Source organism: Xiphophorus couchianus, chromosome 17 (genome assembly GCF_001444195.1).
Source record: "Xiphophorus couchianus chromosome 17, X_couchianus-1.0, whole genome shotgun sequence".
NCBI lineage: Eukaryota > Metazoa > Chordata > Actinopteri > Cyprinodontiformes > Poeciliidae > Xiphophorus > Xiphophorus couchianus.
The window spans coordinates 18,433,420-18,457,162 of NC_040244.1; the positions used below are offsets into that span (position 1 = coordinate 18,433,420).

At 42.2% G+C, this 23,743-nt stretch overlaps 1 protein-coding gene across 2 annotated transcripts in view; it reads left to right on the forward strand.

The window, feature by feature from the left end:
- The window catches only part of large1 (LARGE xylosyl- and glucuronyltransferase 1), an 80,648-nt gene extending 59,744 nt beyond the window's left edge, over window positions 1-20,904 (forward strand). For both annotated transcript variants that reach the window (XM_028043935.1, XM_028043934.1), the window contains 2 exons: window positions 13,441-13,636; window positions 17,838-20,904. In XM_028043935.1, coding sequence (XP_027899736.1) covers window positions 13,441-13,636; window positions 17,838-18,035 — 394 coding nt within the window. In that variant the 3' untranslated portion in view covers window positions 18,036-20,904. The remainder of the gene's footprint in view (window positions 1-13,440; window positions 13,637-17,837) is intronic.
- The last annotated feature ends 2,839 nt before the right edge of the window (window positions 20,905-23,743 follow it).

Genomic DNA, 23,743 nt, shown 5'->3' on the forward strand with positions numbered 1-23,743 from the left:
TTTTCTATTCTCAGTTTTAAAAAAAATTAATTCTGAGGTGCCGATTCAATTAGTACAGGTGATTCCGTATTGTCATCCAACCATGTTTCTGTCCGGAACACAACATCAATATTATGCTGGGTGACAAAGCCATTAATTAGTAAAGCTTTTGGTGTTAACGATTGAATATTTAAAAGAGCCAGCTTGAGTGAGATAGTGGGAAATAGTTCTTGAGATTCAAGTTCCTTTAGGCAGGGGATGGGTCTGATGTTTGATTTCAGGGTGCTGTATTTTGTATTTCTGTTTTTTGTAAGTTTTCTTTTAGTGATCCAGACAGGTCCTATTATGTAGTGCTGGAGGGCTAGATGCAATCTTGGAGAAGACAGGTGTAAAGATAATGTCTGGCACCCAATCTCAGACTACAGAAACAATTGGAGGGTACTCTGGGGAATCATAGTCAGGTAGTTTTGCTCTTTGAGCACTAAGAAAATAAGTAGTTTTATCTGGAAAACATACCTTTTGGGTGCTCAGGAGAAAAGCCATTTCAGTTTTTCATTGAAGTTAAGAAAACTCAGTTCAGGTGTAGAGATTTCTGATGAGCTGTCCAGGTCTTGATGAGATGAGGCCTTTAGAGAAGAGTCTTGGTTCTCATTAGGCCAGGGGTGCCCAAAGTCGGTCCTCAAGGGCTTGCATCCTGCATGTTTTAGTTCTCTCCCTGGTTTAACGCAGCTGGATCAAATGATGGCTCGCTAGAAGCCTAAGTAGAACATTGACATACTGAAAAGGTTGTTGGTGCCACCAGGGAGAGAACTAAAACATGCAGGATGCCAGCCCTTGAGGACCGACTTTGGACACCCCTGCATTAGGCGATGAAGGAGTATGTGGAGGTGTGGAGTCGTCCTGACCTGGATGAGATGAGGCGCAGCAGGGGTGGGGAGGGGTGTGGAGTCAGTGGGGCATCTGTCCACAGCTCCTTGTCCAGTTGGTGCTCCAGGAGGCCAGGGCTCTGAGAAGAAGGGGGTTCGGGCACCGGAGCAGGGAGGAGTGGGGAGAGCAGTCGCTCCTTCTCCAGTTGATGTTTTGTTTGTTTGTTTAGGAACAGCTTGTTCCTGATATGCGGTGGGTTCCTTCTTAATCAGGCGTCCTTCGGTCGGTTGTTCTGTGGCCATGTTGTTGCTCCAGTTGATGAAATTAAATAAGTTTGCAGAGAGTAAGTGCAAACAGCTTTGTCCCATGTTTGTTAAGATGGCGTCTGTCAGATCTGAAAAAGTGGAAACATTCAGAGAAGATCCCGTGGTTATCGATGAATGTCACTGTGCTGGCAGCACATACTTTTATTAGTCATTTGTTTATAAAGAGCAGTTGAGAGTATTTCAGGTCACCCATCCTGCTGCTGGGACAGGGCCACTAAGAAAAATCTTCAATTTTAATTTTCCTATAGCTTTCAGAAGAATGGTAAAGTCTTTTTTCAGAATCTCCGTTTGTTGTTTTACCAGATCATTAGCGTCAACATGCACAACTAGAGTTTCAATATTAGGCTGATCCATTGTTAGAGTATTGTCTCTGTCATAGCAGAAAGAGTGTTATAACAAAGTATCCACCAGAGGCGTTTTAGTGCGGTTTTCAACCTTGCTGGTCCAGCTTAACTTACAAAGGGCAGCACACTCCCCGTCTGGTACAATATAATTGTGCCACTACAAACAATCTTTTCCAATAAACTTTTTGAACTGTTTACAGCTATAATATTTAAATTTTCATCCGATAAAAGCAAAACCATATCAGTAACGGGTCTCAAAAGCACTTTTTCGTTTCCGTCTTTTACGGTTTTTACTTCTGCTTTTCGAACCTTATTGTCCTTGCTCTCAAATGTTCTCACAACTTTTCCCAAGGACCAGTTGTTTCTGTGAGCGAGGCGTCTTTCAATAACACAATGTTACCAACTTTAATGTTCGGTTATCATCAGTCCATTTTCTCTGTTTTTGCAAAGTTGATGAGTATTCACTTTTCCACTGTTTCCAAAAAGTGTCTATCAGACATTGTACTTGCTTCCATTGCTTTTGAGTAGAGATCCGGAGGTGCAAAGCTTCTTGCTGGTGCAGATGGCGCATTTGTCTTTTGGGTGAGGAGCATTGCTGGAGTGAGGAGGTTTGGTTTGTCTGGATCTGTTGAAATTGGTACAAGTGGTCTTGCATTCATTATTGCCATTACTTCTGCCAAGAATGTACTTAACTCTTCATGTGTGAGTTGGATGTGTCCGGTTTTCAAAAGAATACCTTCCAGGATGCGCCTTGCATCTCCGATGAGTCGCTCCCACGATCCACCCATGTGAGGAGCGGGGAGAGTTGAACAGCCATGTGCATCTTTTCTCCAGCAGGTAAGAGTTCAGCTCTGTGTCTTTATGATCAATTTGCAGTTTATTGCGTGCTCCGATAAAATTTGTCCCTCTGTCAGAGCAGAGTGTTTGAGCAGGTCCACAGATGCAAAAGAATCTTCTTAGTGCATTAATGAAGTTTGATATTAACATTGAGCTCAATGTGCACAGTTCTTGTGGACATGCAGGTGAAAAGTACAGCCCAGCGTTTGCTGTCTGCACTTCCTCCTCTGGTGCGACGTGTGGAGACTGTCCACACTAGTGAATGGTGGGATGATTGACAGTCTGTCAGTGGGTAAATCTGCCATCTTTTACCATCAAATGCCATCTGCATTTGTCCTCTTAAGTTTTTGACAAAGGACACATTTGTGAATGATGGAAGAAATAAGCCGTTTACTGCCAGTAATCCAAAATCCAGCTCCTTTGAGTGCTCCTTCTGTTATGTGACGTCCCTGATGCGCTACTTTCAGGACGAAAATTCAGATTTTATCTTGTCAGATACCATCCTTCTTATGGTATCTGATAAGAAGGATAGATATGTGATGAGACCTTGGAATAATGACAGGATGTTTCTCCTCTTTTGTTAGGCTAGCAGGTGCCAAGCGTCCTCCTATTCTGAGAAGTCCTTCTTCATCAATGACAGGGTTCAACCTTTGGAGACAACTCTGTTTTGGAAGTGGTTGATTTGTTTTTATGCACCCGAGCTCCTCTTTGAATGTTTTCACTTTGTGAATGATAAACTTGGCTGCTTTGGATATTTCTCCTACAGTGTTACTATCACTGAAACACTTCCAGCCTTTACTTTTTGTGTCTGTTTTCATGAATGATGCTGCCACACGCTTCAGTGATGCTATAGTGCAACACAATCTCATCCAATGAGAGAATCTTTCAAAACGAGATGGTTCCAGCTGCGTTACTGAGGTTTTAGTAACAAAGGTTTACATATCAGCACTGATCTCTATCTGTTTCAGGGTCAATGAGAGTAAAACTATCACAGTGTGATGTCTCAATGCCATGTAGTGTCAAAAAGGAAGGACCACTAAACCAGTTTGTGGAAGCTAATGTGGAAGCTGGGATTGGTCTAGTAGCTGTGTCTGCTGGATTGTCACAAGTGGATATGTAGAAACACTGTGCTGGATGTGTGGTCTTCCTGATTCGAATCACTCGGTTGGCCACATAGGTATAGAATCTCATTGCGTTGTTGTGTATGTAACAAGGACGATTTTGCTATCTGTGAAAAATCTGACAGTGTCCACTTCAATGTTCATGAGTCTCTAATGAGTTTGTACATTTCTACAGTTAATACTGCTGCGCATAATTCCAATCTAGGAACAGTATGAGTGGGTCGGGGGGCAACTTTGGACTTGCCAGTGATGAAACCTGTGTGCCACTGACCTTCACTGTCAAGAGCTCTCAGGTATGCCACTGCTCCTATGGCCATGGTGGAGGTGTCTGAAAATATGCACAGTTCTTTCCTTGCAGCGATGGACTAGGAGAAAGAGAAGTAGCACCTTGGTATTTGTAGCTGCTCCAGATCCTTCAACGAATTTCTCCATTTGTCCCATTCCTCTTCTCTATCTGCCGGAAGTGGTTCATCCCAATCTTTCCGCTCTGTGGATAGGTCACGGAGAAGAGCTTTTCCCTGCATTGTGATGGGTGAAACAAAGCCTAATGGGTTGTATAAACTGTTAACGGTGGCCAAGACACCTCTTCTGGTGAATGGCTTTTTCTCAGTTGTGGCATGAAAAGTGAAACAATCACTTTTAAGATTCCACAGCACTCCTAAGCTCCTTTGCTTTGGTATGTCGTCCAACTCCAAGTCCAAGTCTTTTAGATATTTGGCTCCTTCTGCAGCAGAAAATGCGTCCACTGTTTCGTGATAATTAGAAGCTATATTATGTAGCTTTAAATTTGACTGAGCCAGCATGTTTTGTGCATTCATGAGTATCTCAACAGCTTTTTATCTTGTTGCTGTGGATAAAAGACCATCATCAACATAAAAATGTCTCATTATAAACTGCTTTGCATCATAGCCAAACTCTTCTTTTCCCTCAACTGCGCCTCATGCAATAAGTAGCCACAGCTGGGGATGGACTATTACTAAAGACATGAACCTTTATTCAGTAGTCACAAATGACTTTGTTGATATCATTATTCACATACCAAAGGAATCTCAAATAATCCCCATGGTCCTCTCTCACTTCAAAACAGTAAAACATTTGTTGGAAATCAGCTGAAAATGCTACTGGCTCTTTTCTAAAATGCATAAAAATACATATTAGCGTGTTGTTTAGGTCGGGTCCCCTTAATAAGACTTTGTTAAGGGACAGTCTTTCAAACTCCACACTTGAGTCAACAACTATCCTCAGCTGGTCAGGTTTTTGTGGGTGGTACACACCAAAGAATAGTAAGTACCAGTGTTCTTTGTCTGAGTCCAAAGGTGAAGCGACCTCTGCGTGGTCGTTGTCCAGCATGTTTTGAATGAACTCTGTGTATTGTCTTTTCATTTCAGGTTTCCGGTCTAGTGTTTTTCTACTTACAAACAAATCTTGTCTGAAACACAAAATATAAAGATAATAATCAGCTTAATTCCATAAACTGTTCGGTGTTGCGTTCCACCATCTTGGATCTATTTTCTTTTTCTTTAGTGTCACCAAACAACATAACAAAATATCCACCAGGGAGCGATCTAGTGAAGTTTTCAACCTTGCTGGTCCAGCTTAACTTACAAAGGGCAGCACAGTTACAAGTTTGTATAATGCTGCTGATAGTGTCCATGTTAACCAGTAAAAAAAAACAAAAAGTAAAAAAGAGGAGAATCCCATGGTCCTTAGCTTTGTAGTAGTCCAGTTATGATGTTGCCAATAAAAGACTAGTTGTAAAATAATATATATATGTAAATGTTAGAGTATTTATAGAAAATTATAAAAAGGTGAAATAATAAAATATATAAAATTATAAAAACTAAAGAACGCAGGATAAGCTGTACCTCCTTTAGCCTCCAGCAGTATCAATTCTTATCAATTCCTCTGTAACCCAATTTGATGTTAGAGTAGATTGTAACGCTTGGGTTGTGTTTAAGGGAGGAGGGGAGACAGCAGATTCATCAGGATGGTCAAAAACTCACAACCACACTGGTAATGGGAATTCCACAGTGTTGTCCTTTAATAAATACTTTCTTCACCAACCTTACAAAGCCCGGTTGAACAGCTGCTATATCATCAAACATGAAAATTGAGCAGAGTCCAAACAACCCGTAACATTACTGAAAAGTTAGGGAGCTAACATGTCGGTCTCGGTTCATGTGTCCATCTATATCACGTTTCTCCCACGCTCTCTACAGAGAAGCCGTGGCGCATTCTTCTGACATCATTAGCAATAATAGAGTATCTTAAAGAGACACTACACAATTACGGCTGTTACAAGACCTTACCCAATGCATCGAGTCCTCTGATAGCACACTTTACGTGTTGATGGAATTTGAGGAGCACTATCTTTGAGTTGACATGATTAAAATCTCTGACAGTAATGAAAACTGCACCTGGAGAGAGGCTCTGTTGATTGCTGCTGTACAGTGTTCTCAGAACCGAATTTGCTTTGGCAGAGGGTAGAATGTAAACAACAGTGATGATTACTATAGTGAAAAGGTAGAGGGGTCTGCATTTCAGAGTCACATACTACAAGTCAGGAGAGCAGTGTCTGTCCACAGTCACAGTATCTGTACACCAGCTGTTGATATACACACAGTCCGTGGTCTTATCAAAACACCATATGATGTAGACTATTACCTCAATGGCTGATGAGTCTGGGATTCTTGAATGAAGCCAGGAATCTGTGGTCATGTCAACACAGCTGTCTCTGATAGTCCGATCTGTAACAGTCAGGAGTCTGAGACAGGGAAGTCTTTAGGTTTGTCAAAAAAGCATAGTTTACACCATGAAAATGTTGTGGAGATTCATTCTCATAACTGGTATAGTGATCTGATGGAGTCAGGGTTTTTTCTGAGACAGGGAAGTCTTTAGGTTTGTAATCTTGATTTGCTTAAACTGCAAAGATATGTTGAAGATAACAATGATGAACGAGTTATAACAGCCTCACAATGTCAAAGTCTCTTTGGCATACTGAGTCTAAATTAAACTAGGTTATGTTTGTGAAGAAAACTACATTAAGTCACAACACACAGTGCCTCCATGCAGTTATAACATGAAGTTGAATGACTGTTACAATACTAATAATCACAATAAAATTGATGAAATATCTATTTATGACACAAACGTAAGTTTGTTTGTATATGTACTGCATTGTTTATAGGTAATTGAAGATAATTAGCATTTTTAAGCAAACTTACCACCACCTAGCAACACGTTAGCAGCCTTCGTCCCTTCAGGCTCCTTTCATGACCCACATTTAGTTTCCATCCAGTCCTTGTCCTGTTCTGTTATCATCTAACTCGAAAAAGGAGGTCACCAGCTTGAAATTACAAAAACCACTAACTATTGTCAAGGTCCTCTCTACTTTCAAAGCAATATTGTGCGAATTAAACATGGTGAATTTGAAGAGCAGCGCATCTCTTTTCTTCTTCTATAGCAGGGGTGTCAAACTCCAGTCCTCGAGGGCCGCAGTCCTGCAACTTTTAGATGTGCCTCTGCTGCACCACACCTGAATAGAATAATTAGGGCGTTAAGGCTCTGGAGAACTGATCTACACAAGGAGGAGGAACTTAAGCCATTTAATTCCAGTGTTTTGTATCTGTGGCACATCTAAAAACTGCAGGACAGCGGCCCTCGAGGACTGGAGTTTGACACCTGTGTTCTATAGCGTTATCTGGCAGTTTACAAACGTTGGTTACGTATTGTAACCCCAGATTCTATGAGTATAGGCACAGCTAGCTATCGCTAGTGGGTTTATCCCTCGCACGCAGCGCAGCACTGAAAAAAGCTTAGTTCACGCCCACCTACTGGGAGGACCCCTCCCCGGTCTGTATAAATAACAGTCAGACCGGACAAACGGCTCCTTAACAGCGTTTTTCCTCAGCTATTCAGGAACCAGTGAGGCCCACAGGTTAAAGGGCTGCGCCTATACTCATAGAATCTGGGGTTACAATACGTAACCAACGTTCTATATCGTATAGGCTTTTCTCTTTAAGGCTATCGCAAGTGGGTTAATGGCGAAGCAGGATGTAGTCTATGCCTCACTGGGTCCATCCAGACCACCACCATGAAGCATCTGCTCGCATATAACAAAAAACAGTTTCAGCCTAGAGTGCGTAATTACGCACTCCCGGCCTCCCATACAGCAGGTTAGAAAGGTTAGAAAGGTTGAGATAAACAGACCTGCTGCTGTGAACAGGAACAACGAAGGTTACGAACTGTAACAGTGTAAGGATGAACAGAACAGGTAACTTATTATACAGCACTTTGGACAACCATGTTGTTCTCAAATGCTTTGTAAATAAATGTAGAACTCTCCAGGAAAAAAATAACACGTAACAAAAATAATTATTCTGTCAAAACTCTGAGAACAGAATGGGTCATAGAGAATGTGGAAATGTCACACAGGTAAGACTGAATAAATGAGCATGGAGATGACCAGGAAGCTGCCGTGCAAATGTCCTCCACAGACATTCCTCCATGCAGAGCTGTGGAGGATGAAATCCCTCTGGTAGAGTGAGCTCTCAGATTCTCTGGAGAATCCAGTCCAGAAGAAGTGTAAGCCTGTGAGATGGCCTCACACAACCAGTGAGAAAGACCCTGGGTGGACAGAGGACACCTCACTGAGTTTTCTCTGTAATGCACGAACAGGTGCTGAGAACGACGCAGTGCAGACGTATGAACGACATAACAAGAGAGCACGCGCACGGGGCAGAGAAGATGAGATGCATCTTCTTCCTCAGAGTTATGAGGAGGAGGGTGAAAACCCTCCAAAGATATCTCCCTCGATCTGAACGAGCTTGTGATGCTTTTAGGAGTAAAAGCAGGATTGGGATGCAGCACAGCTGAGTGCCGTCAGCTCGTATTTTGAGACGAGGGAACAACAGAGAGAGCGGAAAAATCGATCACTCTCTTTGCAGACGTAAGGGCCAACAGCAGAGCAGTTTTAAAAGACAGGAACTTAAGAGGAGCCTGAGTTAAAGGCTTGAATGGAGCTTCGACCAGAGTTCACAGGACCAGGGTCAAATCCCACGGAGGAGCAAGTGGGCGTGACACAGGTCTGCTTCTGCACACACCTCTCAAAAACCGCTTCATCAGTGGTTGAAGACCGTTCTGTCACCAAAACCCTCATGGCAGAAGGGAATAGCTGCAGCACAAATTTTAATGGTGCTGAAAGCTAAATTTCTGTCCATCAGCTGCTGGAGAAATGACAGCATGCAGCCTAAAGGACATGAAATGGGTTCCACACCCTCTCCCTGAGGGCATGGAGCTTTTCAATGCTGGTGTGCACACCAGAGTTGAAAGGCTGACCATTTCGAAGCATATAACGCTGTGGTAGAAGTGGCTTGTGCGCCCTGAATGGTGCGCACCACATCCTGAGAGAGACTGAGCCTCTCTAGGCGCTCCTGTTCAGCCACCAGACCCAGAGACGCTGGCCTATCTCTGGGTGGATCCTGATCACTTCCCCGGCCTGGAGGAGCGGAGAGAGCTCCCTCCATGGCAGCTTCCACGGTCCACCTGACACCAGCTGCTGCAGACTGGAAAACCACGCCGCGTTCTTGCGCTCAGGTGCCACCAGAATTACCGACAGCTGATCCTCCCAAACTCGATCCAGGAGCCGTGGAATCAATGGAACTAAGGGAAACACATAAAGGAGGATTTTTGGCGAAGGCATCCACCCCTAATGATGGGTTCTCCCGTGGGCTCAGTGAGAACCACAGCTGGCACTGCACGTTCTCCCGCGTGGCAAACAGGTCTACTACCACTCTGCCAAATCTGCTCCATGTTTGAGTGACCAGTTCGGGATGGAGACTCCAGTCCCCATGGTGAGGACCACCCCTGGACATGATGTCCGCTTCTCTGTTCAAGATGCTGAGGATTGTCACCACTCTGATTGAGAGCAGGTATACGCGCGCCCAGCACAGCAGCTGTCTGGTAATGTTTAACAGCTGAGCGGAGCGCACGCCTCCCTGGCGATTTATGTAGGCTGCTGCCACTCTGTTGTCCGTGTGGATCAGAACATGCTGACCTTCAGCAGAGGAGCAAAGTGTTGAGTCACCTTAAGCACTGTGAGAAGCTCCAGCACGTTTATATGAAGAGTCATGTCGTCTGGTCACTGTGCTCCAACCACCTGAGACAGACACGTTCCTCCCCATCCTGACAGGGATGCGTCTGTGAACACCGATACTGCTGAAGGGAACCCCCTCTGCAGAATGCTGGGGCTTCCCCAGTGGGTCAGCTCGGCACCCACTGAAGGAGGAATAGAGATCCTGCGCCTCTCCTGATGCACAGGATCTATTCGCAGGGGAGCAAGGCATCTCATGTGCAACAAACCCAGCGGAATCACCACGTGAGTCGCTGACATCATTCCCAGCAGCTGCATGACTGACAGAGCGGTCACTACGCTGCGAGATCTGACACGGCGGAGCCTCGATTCTTGGCTGTGCCAATTGGGCTCTCATCATAACTGAGTTCAGCTCCACTCCCAGATAAACGATCATCTGAGATGGAATAACCAAACTCTTTTCCCAGTTAATGGAAAATCCCAGGCTCAGCAGATGTGTTGCCAGCTTCTGGGTCTGCATTGCGGCTTCCTCTCTGGACCAAGCCAGTAAAAGCAGGTCATCCAGATAGAAGAGAACTCTCATCCCTGCCATGTGCCATGGCTGCAGCGCTGTTTCCACACATTTGGAAAATGTGCATGGGGCGAGAGAATAACCGAACGGCAGACGGTTGTACTGATACTGTGTCCCCTGGAAGGAGAAACGCAAATACTTCCGGTGGATGATGGGGACGTGGAAGTATGCATCTTTTAAATCTATGGAGGTGAATCAGTCATCCTGGGGAACGTTTTCCAGCACTTGTCTGATTGTTAGCATGTGGAATGGCCTATCCTCGATCGAGCTGTTGAATAGGGACAGATCGAGAATGGGTCTCACTTCTCCTGTTTTTTTGGGGACCAGAAAAATAGCGGGAATAAAATCCTGCATTTTCCTCTCCCTGGGGAACCGTGGAAATTGCACCCTTCGCCACCAGTTCCTGCAGCTCTGACCTGAGAGCGTCATTCTGCTCCGGAGATGGTAGAAGCGTCTCCACGATCCCCTTGAAAGGTGAAGGAGTGCCTCCAAACTACAGCGTGTAACCCCTGCTGATTAGCCGACCCATCCACCTGTCCAGGGAACATGCGCCCCATCACTCTGAATAATGTTCTGAAAGCGGGCGTGCATTCATGTGAGGTGCTGTGGTTCGCATGAACTCCAGCCAAGTCAAAGCCCCTACCGCTGTCCCCTGCTTCAGAGATTCTCTGGGAGATTGCTTAAATTTGACATAATCTTCATAAGTTTGTTACTTGCTATCTTATTATATATTGCCCAATTAGCCCCCCCCATTCTCCATTTAGGATACCAATTTTCTTCAACTACTACCTTAAAATTATAAAACTTCAGCAGAATAGAATAATGATCACTTCCAAGGGGTTTATCATTATTTACTTCCCATTGACTACGGTAATTCCTGCTATCTGATCTGACACTATAGTAAGATCAATTGCAGATTCTGCTCCTTGTCCTACATCAAATCTAGTACCTCTTCCATCATTTAGACAAGTTAAATTATAATTATCCATAAACTCCTCAATTATGTTCCAATTTTCATCAGTCCTTTTACTTCCCCATAAGGTATTATGAGCATTAAAATCTCCACATAAAATATTTCTTCCATTTTCCTTCACATAAATATCATCAAATCTTTATCTACTTATTTTTTACAAAGGTTATAAAAATATATTGTCGTGAATTTTGATTTACTAATCCATACCTCCACCCCTATAACTTATATTTCTTCATTTATATTCAAAACTTTATAACTAATTCCTTGCTGAACAAATATAGCAACACCTCTTCGTACATTTGGATTTCTATCTTTAGAAAGAAATCCATTGAGAATAAAATCAAGTGATGGTTTTAACCAGGTTTCTTGAATACAGACTATATTTGGTTCAACATGCTGTCTTTCAATAAAAAATTTAAACTGTTGACCATTAGCAATTAAGCTTCTTGCATTCCACTTGATGGATAAAACCATCAAATTTCACCATTACTGAACTGTTGACTTTCATTTATCCCCATTGTTAAAACTGCACTGATTGACTCAAAAGACAAGTCTTCCACCTCAGTTTATTTTTCTGCTGCTTTATTGTTTTAATTCCCTCTGTTCTACTATCTGTCTGTGGTGAACAATTTATTACTTCAATAATAAATGCAACACATTTCTTCTCCACAATCATTGTACTTCCTATGGTTCTCTGGCTCTGCATTTGCTCTGTTATGTGAGATAGCGTTTAGGGCAAAGAAATGTTTTTAGCATTAACATTTAAATTACTTACTTTTTTAACTGCATCTGCATATGTTACTTTTTCCTTTGCGCAGTGCAGGTAAAATTTGTACCTGCACTGCTCTTTTATGAGCTTTGCATCATTTAAATACAGCACTATGCTCCCCACCACAATTACAACACTTTAACTTAGTTCCTTCAGAACATTTTCCATACTGATGTTCCCCTCCACACTTGGCACACCTAGTCTTAGCTCTGCAAGCAGCAGCAATATGTCCAAACCTTTGACATTTATAGCATCTGGTTGGTGGAGGAATGTATTGCCTTATTGTATAACTGACATACCCAATCATCACCTTTTCGGGTAATCTGTCCTCTTCTAGGATTAACATAACTGACTTACTAAGACTTTTAACTCCTTCTCTTGTAACAAACAAGCATTTCACTTTAATCACCCAAGCCCCTTTTACATTAGCTTTAATCTCTTCCTCCGTCAGATTAGTTGATACTCCAGATATTACTCCCATTACTTTTCCTTTGTCCTGCCATATTTGGTGGCTTGATAGCTTTTCCCAATAATGTCTTGCATCTCATTAGTCCCTGCACCTGGTCTCTATATCTGCATAACATCAATAGATTACCATCTCTTAACATTTTGACTGCTTTCACCTCACCTATTATTTTATGTATTGCCTCACTTATATAATGGACACTATAGCCCACAAAAGACCCAATGGAGGGTTGAAAAAAAGTTCTAGAAGCATGTTTCTAAAAGTGCATTTAGTTTACACTTTTAGTATAATCTTAATAAGTATACCCACTTGATAACATATTAAAAGTGTTCTTCAGAAAAATACAGTATATTTAAAATATACCTTAGTATACTAATGTATACTATATTTTCACTAGGGTACATTCCATTCGCAGCAAAAAATTATCCTTAGAAGAGCAAGTTTACTGTAGTGGTGATTCATGTTTAGTCTAGAGGTGGTTCACCCAAATCAAGGTAAATGTTTTCTTTCCACTTAACTTTATATGAATATGATTGGATACAGCACTCTGAGTAACCAGTGGCTACCACTAATTATGGGTAGTGTTAATAACTGTCTTCGGCACATCTGTCCAGTCAGCAGTCTTCCCCATGATTGTGTCCTACTGACCCAGATTGATAGTCCATTTACAGCAGTCTTTCAAACTGTGGTCCCTGGAACACTGGTGGTTCGCTGGCACACCTTAGTGGTCCGCATGTACGTACTGCATGTAAACAACCATTTATTTACCATAACATGAGCTCAAAGTGTGACACTGCAGTTAGCTTACAAAAAGATTGTGGTTAAAAATAATGAAAAACTGGCTTATAATATTTGGTTTATAGATATGCCAACTAATATATAGCTATGTAAATCAAGACAGTAGTTATGTTAAATATGAAACAAAATAAATTTTGCAGTGTATGAGTCATTAGCTGTTATTTTTTTTGTTCATAGTGCCATAGTAAAAGCATTGTCAAAAAGCAGTTATCAAATCTAATTTGGTTTGTAAAAAATTGTTTATTGCAGTTCATTGCATTGTCTAATTTCTCCTCTTTTCATTCTCTGGTCCTTATAGATACCACGTGTGGACCAAAGGCCATGCGCCAACTAACTTTGCCAAATGGCGGACAGCCACCACACCTTACAAAGTGCTGTGGGAGGCCGACTTTGAGCCCTATGTGATGGTGAAGAGAGACAGTCCTGAGTATGACCGCCGTTTTGTGGGCTTTGGCTGGAACAAGGTGGCTCATATCATGGAGCTTGATGCACAGGTTATTCATCAATTTCTTTTTTTACGTAAACTAAAACAATTAAGCTAAAAAAAATGTTTTCTTTTGTTATAAATATTTCCGTTTGAGAAAGTTTTTCTCAGTTATTTTTCCTTTTGCAGAGCTTTATTACTTTGAAGCTAATACCAAGTTTTCTTGGAATAATTTTAATCAGAATCACTTTTTTGCTATTGCCAGTAAACAAATTCACTGGCTAAGAAATTACTTTGTCACTGTGCAAAAATAAATAAATAAATAAATGTTATTATTAATGATAATAAAATAAAATATGAAAAAGAAAAATGGAAAAATATGAAATACGTATACACATTCTGACGTATACGCATTCTGAGTAGCAGGTAGATAAAGTGACTGTGCTATGCCAGAGTAATTTAACAATTGTTCATCAGTCTGATGGATGAGGAAAAGAAACTGTTTTTGTGGCGGGTAGTTCTGGTCAGGATGAACTATAGTCTCTTGCCTAAGGGGACGAGGTTAAATGGGCTGTGCCCAGTGTGAGAAAGGTCTGCCACAATCCGACCTGCACAACCTAGAGTCCTGGAGGAGAACAGGTCCTTTATACAGGTCAGAGGTTACAGACTATAACTTTCTCAGCGCACACAATGCCCTGGATGTGGCCCCAGTGTACATATGGTGACATAGGAGGTGAGGATGGACTCTGTATAAAACTGCACCAACACTTTAGTTAGCAGTTTGAGTTGTCTCAGAACATCCTACATTGGGTCTTCGTGAATGACATCAGTCTCAGTTGAACTGATTTGGCTCTTACTTGAGGTACTGGTGATGGTGGTGCTCAGGAAGAGGAGTTCACGAAGGAGATGGAAAGGTCCCTGAAAACAAGAGGGAATAGTGGGTCTGTGATCTGAGTCTCTTAGGTGTTCTTCCCCAGCTGTACATACTGCCTCCGATCCATCGGGAAGTTGGCGATGGTGTCGGGAACATTGAGCTGAGAGAACTTGACTTGGAGCAGATCTGGCAAGATTGTATTGAAAGTGGAACTGAAGCCTACAAACAGGATCCTGTTGTTGGCTCTTGGGGAATCCAGATGTTGCAAATAGAAATGAAGAGCCAAATTGTTGGCACCATCTACAGACCTGCTAGCTCTGTAGGCAAACTGACGCAGGTCCAGGAGGGGGTAGTCATGGTCTTAAGATGGGAGAGGGAGGCTTCCAGGTCAGACCACCATCAAGATGGCCACATAGCGAGAGTGATCCTGGTTGAACCAGAGTACTTGGAGAGTAAGTAAATCTACCAATGTAAAGCGTGAAAAGGAAGATAAGAACACCACTTCAAACAACAAACACCGACTAAAGTCAGATGGTTGAGAAAGATGGGACATGGCAACAATTAATTAAGGTAATGGATTCTAGTTAACAAACAACTAGGCACAATGTCTAAAATGACTGAGTCAGAACTGATTCAGTAAGAACTAATAGAGTGTAAACTAGCAATTAGAGACTACAAAAATAGCTCCAACTGCTGCAAAAGTAAAGGTGCTGAAAACTGGATCCACAATGCGAATCACAACTTCACAGAAATCCAATTAAATGGAGTCATATTTTAAAACATAATAAAATGCTTTTGAGATCCTTAAAGCAGATGCAAAGACTTTTGTTCCACAAGAGAAATACTGTTAATGACAATGCAGAGCTTCAAGTAAAAACAGTGCACCAGAGTATGACAAAGAAGAAAGCCTGCAACTTTTCTTATTGGCCCTTCTGATCCCAATAAGATCAGAAGGCCCTCTGCAGCAAGCTGCTCACTCAGTAGCCAATGAAAATCTGTTGTTTATTATGGAGAAACAAAAGTAATTAGCTTGCATGTTGGTTTATCGGCAAAAGTGAAATTTAAAATTTTGATTGTGATCCTCTCCGTTTTCAGGCCTTTATGTGCACATTTGAACAGATTGTCGAAGCAAAATTGGTAATTCGGATGATTGCATGCATTACCACACAGTACTTCAGTGGGCAGCCCAATGAACTTGTCAAAAGTTGTCAACATATGGTGCTGGATATGTAAAAGCAAAGACTGTGCTGTATGAGCACTATGGAAATGGACATGTTATTGCATCTGCTTATCTGAATAAAGTTCACTCATGGAAAAGCTCTTCAGGCATACTGTTTGTTCTTACGTAGATGTTGCAATGTGATGGAGGAAGTTCATGATCTTTCTGAATTAATCACAGGTGCCAATATGCTTGCTCTGACTAGAAGATTGCCATATTAAGTGCTAAGGTAAATGCCAAACAATAACATGTGACATCTAGGAGAAGCAGCATCACAGAGCTACACTTATTGGCACTGTTTTCTTCATTGAGCCTCAAGTTAAAATTACTACAGATCCTGTCTTTGGAAGTCTATGTGATGCTCCATCAACAAATTTATCAGCCAAAAGCAGCAATGGAAGGAAACGGTCTCCTCGCCCAAGAACTAAAGCGAGTAGCTTTGGCATAATTACCTCTGCTGTTTAGAGAAATAATAAATCAGAGCCTCAAGACCATTAGATTGCTGTGAAGATTTGTTTTACAAAAGAGGACACATACTGGAGTTATGATCTCTGCTTGAAAAGAGACCTCCTAATGAGAAAATTTCATTTCTAAGGAAGAATGGTGATTCTGATTTTGTTGCCTGCATACAGGGCACATTAGCAAGGAATGTAGAAAATGCCTTTCATGTAAAATTTTCAGGCATGCAAGTATACTGTATATCCACCACAAGAAGAATGAGTTCAAACTTGATGCTGAGGCAGGAAATCTTCCTGTCACAGTTCAGACTAGTGGTCTTAAGGTGCACCTGTGACCTTGAACTGTTCAGATGAGTTCATTAAAACAAAAATTATTTCTCAGAAAACTTCTGTTATCAGTTCACATTAATAAATGTTCCATTTATTTCAGCCATTGCTGATGACAAATACTCTCCTTAGATGCTCTGAAGCGTGAGCAAATTAGAGGGCTACAGCAACTACCTTGTCCCCATGGTGTGGGGAGGCATTTCTTTGGTCCCCCTAGCCCTCCAAGTGCTAGTCAGAGGTGCCCTGACTGCTATAAGGTACCGGATTGTGCAAGGAGGAATGGGAGGTGTCCTTGCACAATGACCTCAAAATGACCTCCAGCAGGCCACTAAGGTTCCGACCCTAACTGTCAGAAACAGTCTCTATGAGGTGTTATTGGAGCTCAACATATAAGGCCCTCATACCACCCTATATGTGCCCTTTGCCTGTAAGCACAGGCACATGTAGGACCTGTACTTACAGCCCAGTACCGTGCAGGATGATTGCCGTTTGCTAGGGAACACTAAAATGCAACATACTCCAGCATGACTAGTTTGGTGGTGGGTCAGTCATGGTGTGGGGATGCATTTCTTTTGGTAGCTGTACAGCAGCCAGAGGTGCCCTGAATGCCATAAGGTATCAGGATGAGATCCTCAGACACATTGCCAGACCATATGTAGGTGCAGTGGGCCCTGGGTTCCTTCTTATGCATCGCAGTGCTAGGCCTCATGTGACTGATGCGTGTCAGCAGTTCCTGTATGATGAGGACATTGCTGTTATGAATTGGCTTGCCTGTTCCCCAGACCTGAATCCAATTCAGCACATCTAGGACATCATGTTTCGGTCAATCCACATCTACGTCACACCATAGACTGTCCAGGAACTACCTGATACTCTCTGATCAGATCTGGGAAGAGATCCTTTAGGAGAACATCTGACGTCTCATCAGAAGCATGCCCAGGTGTTGTAGGAGCATGCTTGACAATGCCATGTGGAGGCCATATACTCTACTTAGCCTCATGTAGTCTTGAGGAATACACACTGTGATGTTATTTTCCACTTTCATATTGAAATTCAAGTCCTAGTGTAATAATTTTGATTTACATTGATGATTTTTGTGTTACTTTCTTCTCAATCAATCAATTACACTGTCTTAAAGTGTTTAATGAGAATCTTTAATTTATTGAGATCTAAGATGTGTTATTTTAGTGTTCCCTTTAATTTTGTGAGCATTGTACAATAAAATCTTTTGAGAGGGAGGTCTTGTATCCAATAAACCTATCAAGAATTTTATTGTTTTGTTTAGTTGATGTACCGTTTAATTTTGAAATGTTTTGACTCAACCAGGTTTTGCCAATGATATTTACAGTTACTGCAGTGTTTTTTGTCTCTCTCTCTCTCTCTCTCTCTCTAGGAGTATGAGTTTGTGGTCCTGCCAAATGCCTATATGATCCATATGCCCCATGCTCCCAGCTTCGACATCACAAAGTTTCGCTCCAATAAGCAGTACCGGGTCTGCCTTAAGACCCTGAAGGAGGAGTTTCAGCAGAACATGTCTCGTCGCTTTGGCTTTGCTGCTCTGAAGTACATGACAGCTGAAAATAACAGCTAGTCAGCACTCCAGGCTCAAGGTCCTCTGGAGCAGAACTACTCAAAATGTTCATGGGGTAGGAAAGTTAAACACAATTGAATTACTTAAATGGGGTCCTTTGGATTTTGTAAGACTTCAGAACCTGAGACTTTAAAAGAAGATTTTAGCCTGAGCAACCTTGACTTCATATTTTATCTTTTTGTGTGAGTAGAAGTGATGATTATTGAGGATTGCACTAATAATAGCTCTTTTGTGGTGACAGACTGTGTGGGCCAACTGTGCAGTCCATCATGACTTGGAAAGAAGAGGAGAGAATTAATGTCTTATCACGTTTCTAAGACCACTGACAGATTTTGTGGCTGTAAAATAATATTGTGAGTGTGTGTATCTTTCCTTCAGGACAGAGCTTAGGAAGAGCCGTTGAAAGAGAGGAGTTGAAGAAACCACCACAGTTTAACTAATAGAAGGCCAGATGAAGCAAAGCAGGAAATACGTCCCAATAGATCAGAAATCTCTGGAGGTTTTTTCTCTCATTTTGAATCAGACATTAGTGTTTTCTTCCCTTCACAATGCTTGAGGTGCCACCATTACAAACTGGGGTAGGATATTTTAAGATGGCTGTGTTTTGATTTTAGCTAGCTTGGTCATTGCCTTCCTGTGCATTTTTGCTCAAAAAAGTTTTTGCTTCCAGCACAGTCTAGTATTGCTCCCCTTGAACCTGGTCGATTTTTGACTAGGGTCAAACAAAAGAAGTTCACCACAAAATTAATAACATCGATTTTGGTTTGGTTGATGTTTTATAATTGTAGTTTTAGCAATGGCAGCAGAGGAAGTGAAGAAAGCCGCTCAGTCCATATTGACCACAATTCCAAAAACTGAATGAACATTAACAGCCGAATCATTCGGATCGGCACATCTCTCTTCACAGTGGTCAATGGTTGTTGCTGGCAACTTCCGGTTAGCTTCTTAGTGTCAAACTGAGAGCATTACATACGCAAATGTTAGCGATTGGATGAAATTTAAAACCTTAGCACAGGGTTGCCTCCAGGAAGCAATCATTTCTCAACAACCAAGAGCTGTTGAGAAATGAACAGCTTATTTCAACATTTTAACAGTAGTATACTGTATGAAGCAAAGTATAGTAGAAGAGAAACTGTTTTTTACCCAGGCCAGGTTTAGGTGCAGCTCAGCTGAATGCATAGAACCAACATGATGTATGAGCCAAAACATGCTGGGATTTACCCTGTCCAGAACTGAAGTAAACAGTTTGAAGCTGGTGTCGAGAAAGACTCGCCTGGTTTCTGACGACCTTCTTTCAGATGCCTCACCCTTCTTCCCCCTGTGAATCAGCCAGACTGAGCAGCCTGCAGTCAACTAGTTTCACAGAAAACACCTGTTAACGGTCACTCTTTCTCTTTATTACAACTTGCATTTGTTACTGAACCAGGTTGGTTTTAGGGACTCGGGTGAGTCCCTAAAACCAACATATAGTTTTACATATAGTTTTGGGCTTAAAGCAACCTATAAAACATTTTCTACTTTTTCTTCTCCAGAATCAAACATCATAGGTATTTTATGACCATCAAAGAACTTTGAGGTGACTCATTAATTGAATGTACACAACATCTTTTAGATTTTCTTTATGCTAAGTATTTTATTAGTAAGACATTTTTGCAAGGGTCAGTACAGCTTAATTCAGTGGCAGAAATAATCAAATAAGTAAAATCAATCATCCTGCGTATCTTTCCTTAATTCTGACACTGAGAACTAAAAAGGGAACTTTTGAGAGAGACGGACAGAGTTATGGCGTTTCGGACCCCAGAACTTGCCTGATGATGAAGAAGGTGTTGCAGCAGGAGGAGGAAGTTGATCAACGAAGGCAGGGATCTCTGTTGGTCTGATGAGCTTTCGTCTCTGAATGTATGGTGAGGTCACACAGGACTTGGGTGCTGGCAGGAGGAGTACTGACTTAGAGCGGCAGGTCTTGGGTCTTAGGATGACTTTCTCGTGTGTAGCGTTCCTCAGCTTCTTGTCTTGCGGCTCTGAAGCTCCCTTCACCTTGTCTCACAATCTTTCTGGTCCGTTGAGATGTAGACGAGCTGACCTCATCGAAGGAAGGCACCAGTTCTTCTTCTTTGTCTTTGCCTTGGTCTTTGTCTTTGAGGTATGAACCCAGCTGATGAGAGAAGTGCGATTTGAAGCCACATGTTGCGGGGTTGATGGGTTGGTCCCCATGCGCAGGACAGTCTACGGTTCTGTGGCCCCGGCTCTTCTTCAGCTGCAGAGTTCTTTATCCATCTCAATCTTGGCTTGATGCAAACTACAGTTTCTTTTGTATATTTTAGATATGCTCTATGAAGAAATCATTGGAATTGGTATTGGAAACTGCAAATAGGTGAATCCTCAAATACTGAATAGGCAGGGTTCGATTGTACCATGGTTTTGATCCATTTCTTTACACCCTTATCCCTAGTGGAATTGGGAGGGGTGCCTATCTCCAGTGAGACATTTCTAATGAGAGGCAGGGTACACCCTGGACAGGTCGCAGTCCATCGAAGGGCAACACTAGACAAACCACCATGCATGCTATCACTCACACACAATTTAGAGAACCCAATTAACCTGACAGTCATGTTTTTGGACTGTGGGATGAAGCCAGAGTACCTGGAGAGAACCCTTGCATGCTCAGGGAGAACATGCAAACTCCATGCAGAAAGACCCCGGGCCGGGAATCGAACCCAGCAACTTCTTGCTACAAGGCAACAGTGCTTTCAACTCTGTGCAGCCCTACCATGGTATTATACTTTTATTTTTTAGTTTCTCCTCATACGTCTCTTAGAGTTTACTTATAAGAATAAATGCCATTCTGTAATAAATGCCAGAAACATTTCATGAGTGATCGTCTCTCCTTCCCATCCTTCAATGCATGACTTCTAACTCATTTTATTTTATTTTATTTTCAAGTTGAAAAAGTCAGCTCTTTGGAAAGTCATTGAGGGAAAACCAGAATAGAAAGTAAAGAAGCACCACCCATTACTGTTTTAAGGTGAAACCTTTTAAAAGTCCAGTTAGCATAAGCAAGCCTGCAACTCTGCAAACTTTAGGCTTGCTCACACAAGGGGAACGGTATCTGATGGCTAAAAATCATCCATCAGATACCGTTCCCCCCTTTAACACAGGGGGAACGGTATTTGATGGGTAATATTGAGCATTAAAATGCATTCCCCTGGTCTTAGATTATACAGCACTATAAGGTTGGGCTGTATGGAATATAATCTAATATCTATATCTATTTATGACTTTATATATGTATCTCTCTTTCTCTCTCTCTCTCTCTCTCTCTCTCTCTCTATATATATATATATATATATATATATATATATATACAGTATATATATATATACTGCTCAAAAAAATAAAGGGAACACTTAAACAACACAATATAACTCCAAGTAAATCAAACTTCTGTGAAATCAAACTGTCCACTTAGGAAGCAACACTGATTGACAATCAATTTCACCTGCTGTTGTGCAAATGGAATAGACAACAGGTGGAAATTATTGGCAATTAGCAAGACACACTCAATAAAGGAGTGGTTCTGCAGTTGGGACCACAGACCACTTCTCAATACCTATGCTGTCTGGCTGATGTTTTGGTCAGTTTTGAATGTTGGTGGTGCTTTCACACTCGTGGTAGCATGAGACGGACTCCACAACCCACACAAGTGGCTCAGGTACTGCAGCTCATCCAGGATGGCACATCAATGCGAGCTGTGGCAAGAAGGTTTGCTGTGTCTGTCAGCGTAGTGTCCAGAGGCTGGAGGCGCTACCAGGAGACAGGCCAGTACACCAGGAGACGTGGAGGAGGCCGTAGGAGGGCAACAACCCAGCAGCAGGACCGCTACCTCTGCCTTTGTGCAAGAAGGAACAGGAGGAGCACTGCCAGAGCCCTGCAAAATGACCTCCAGCAGGCCACAAATGTGCATGTGTCTGCACAAATGGTTAGAAACCGACTCCATGAGGATGGTATGAGGGCCCGACGTCCACAGATAGGGGTTGTGCTCACAGCCCAACACCGTGCAGGACGCTTGGCATTTGCCAGAGAACACCAGGATTGGCAAATTCGCCACTGGCGCCTTGTGCTCTTCACAGATGAAAGCAGGTTCACACTGAGCACATGGGACAGACGAGACAGAGTCTGGAGACGCCGTGGAGAGCGGTCTGCTGCCTGCAACATCCTTCAGCATGACCGGTTTGGCAGTGGGTCAGTAATGGTGTGGGGTGGCATTTCTTTGGAGGGCCGCACAGCCCTCCATGTGCTCACCAGAGGTAGCCTGACTGCCATTAGGTACCGAGATGAGATCCTCAGACCCCTTGTGAGACCATATGCTGGTGCGGTTGGCCCTGGGTTCCTCCTAATGCAGAACAATGCTAGACCTCATGTGGCTGGAGTGTGTCAGCAGTTCCTGCAAGATGAAGGCATTGAAGCTATGGACTGGCTAGCCCGTTCCCCAGACCTGAATCCGATTGAGCACATCTGGGACATCATGTCTCGCTCCATCCACCAACGTCACGTTGCACCACAGACTGTCCAGGAGTTGGCGGATGCTTTAGTCCAGGTCTGGGAGGAGATTCCTCAGGAGACCATCCGCCACCTCATCAGGAGCATGCCCAGGCGCTGTAGGGAGGTCATACAGGCACCTGGAGGCCACACACAATACTGAGCCTCATTTTGACTTGTTTTAAGGACATTACATTAAAGTTGGATCAGCGTGTAGTGTTATTTCACTTTAATTTTGTGTGTGGCTCCAAATCCAGGCCTCCATTGGTTAATAAATTTGATTTCCATTGATGATTTTTGTGTGATTTTGTTGTCAGCACATTCAACTTTGTACAGAACAAAGTATTCAATGAGAATATTTCTTTCATTCAGATCTAGGATGTGTTATTTGAGTGTTCCCTTTATTTTTTTGAACAGTGTACATACTGTATATAGTTTTTATCAAGCAAAATGAATATGAATATAATGAATACCGTAACACCGGCAGCCTGATACTGGCCATTAATGTGACAATGTATTTTAGAAAGCAGTGTTTGTTCTCCAACAAACGAACGTTATTTTATTCCCAAAACAGGATTTATATAAGAGAAAACTGTTATCAGTGTGGCATGATTAAAGTTCATTTTGCTTGTTTCAGGTAAAACCTGACAAATCCTATCTGCATTGGATCCTCTCAGTGAGTTTTTCATAAGGATATCAAAATGAGCAGTTAGTTTTGGAAGTTATAGTTTGCAGAATAGTTTTATTTAGGAGAATGTACAAAATACTGGAACTCTGATTGACAACAGATATAGTCCAAATGAGAGTCAGCTGTCAGTTAAACACTCTGGTCCTTTAAGTTACTTTTTTCAAAAATTGTTCCATGTTTAACTGAGTGAACATGTTTTAAAGGCTGCTATTAGAGATTCACTCATATGTTGTGAAAATCACATATGATTTGGAGATTCAGCTGAGTCTAAAGTGCTGTCAACATGTACTGGTGGTTCTCTTTGGGTGCTGGCTGCTTTTCTCTCCCTCTGTTATTGTGACTGCGCTCTTCTCTATGAACTTACAATACAAGACTACCATTTTGTTCCTTTAAAACTGTGTTTCAAAAAGATGTGTGAGGGATTGCTGTGTCTGTTGCTCAGTATGTGTGCATTTAAGTTGTGTTGCTTTGCAGAATTGAG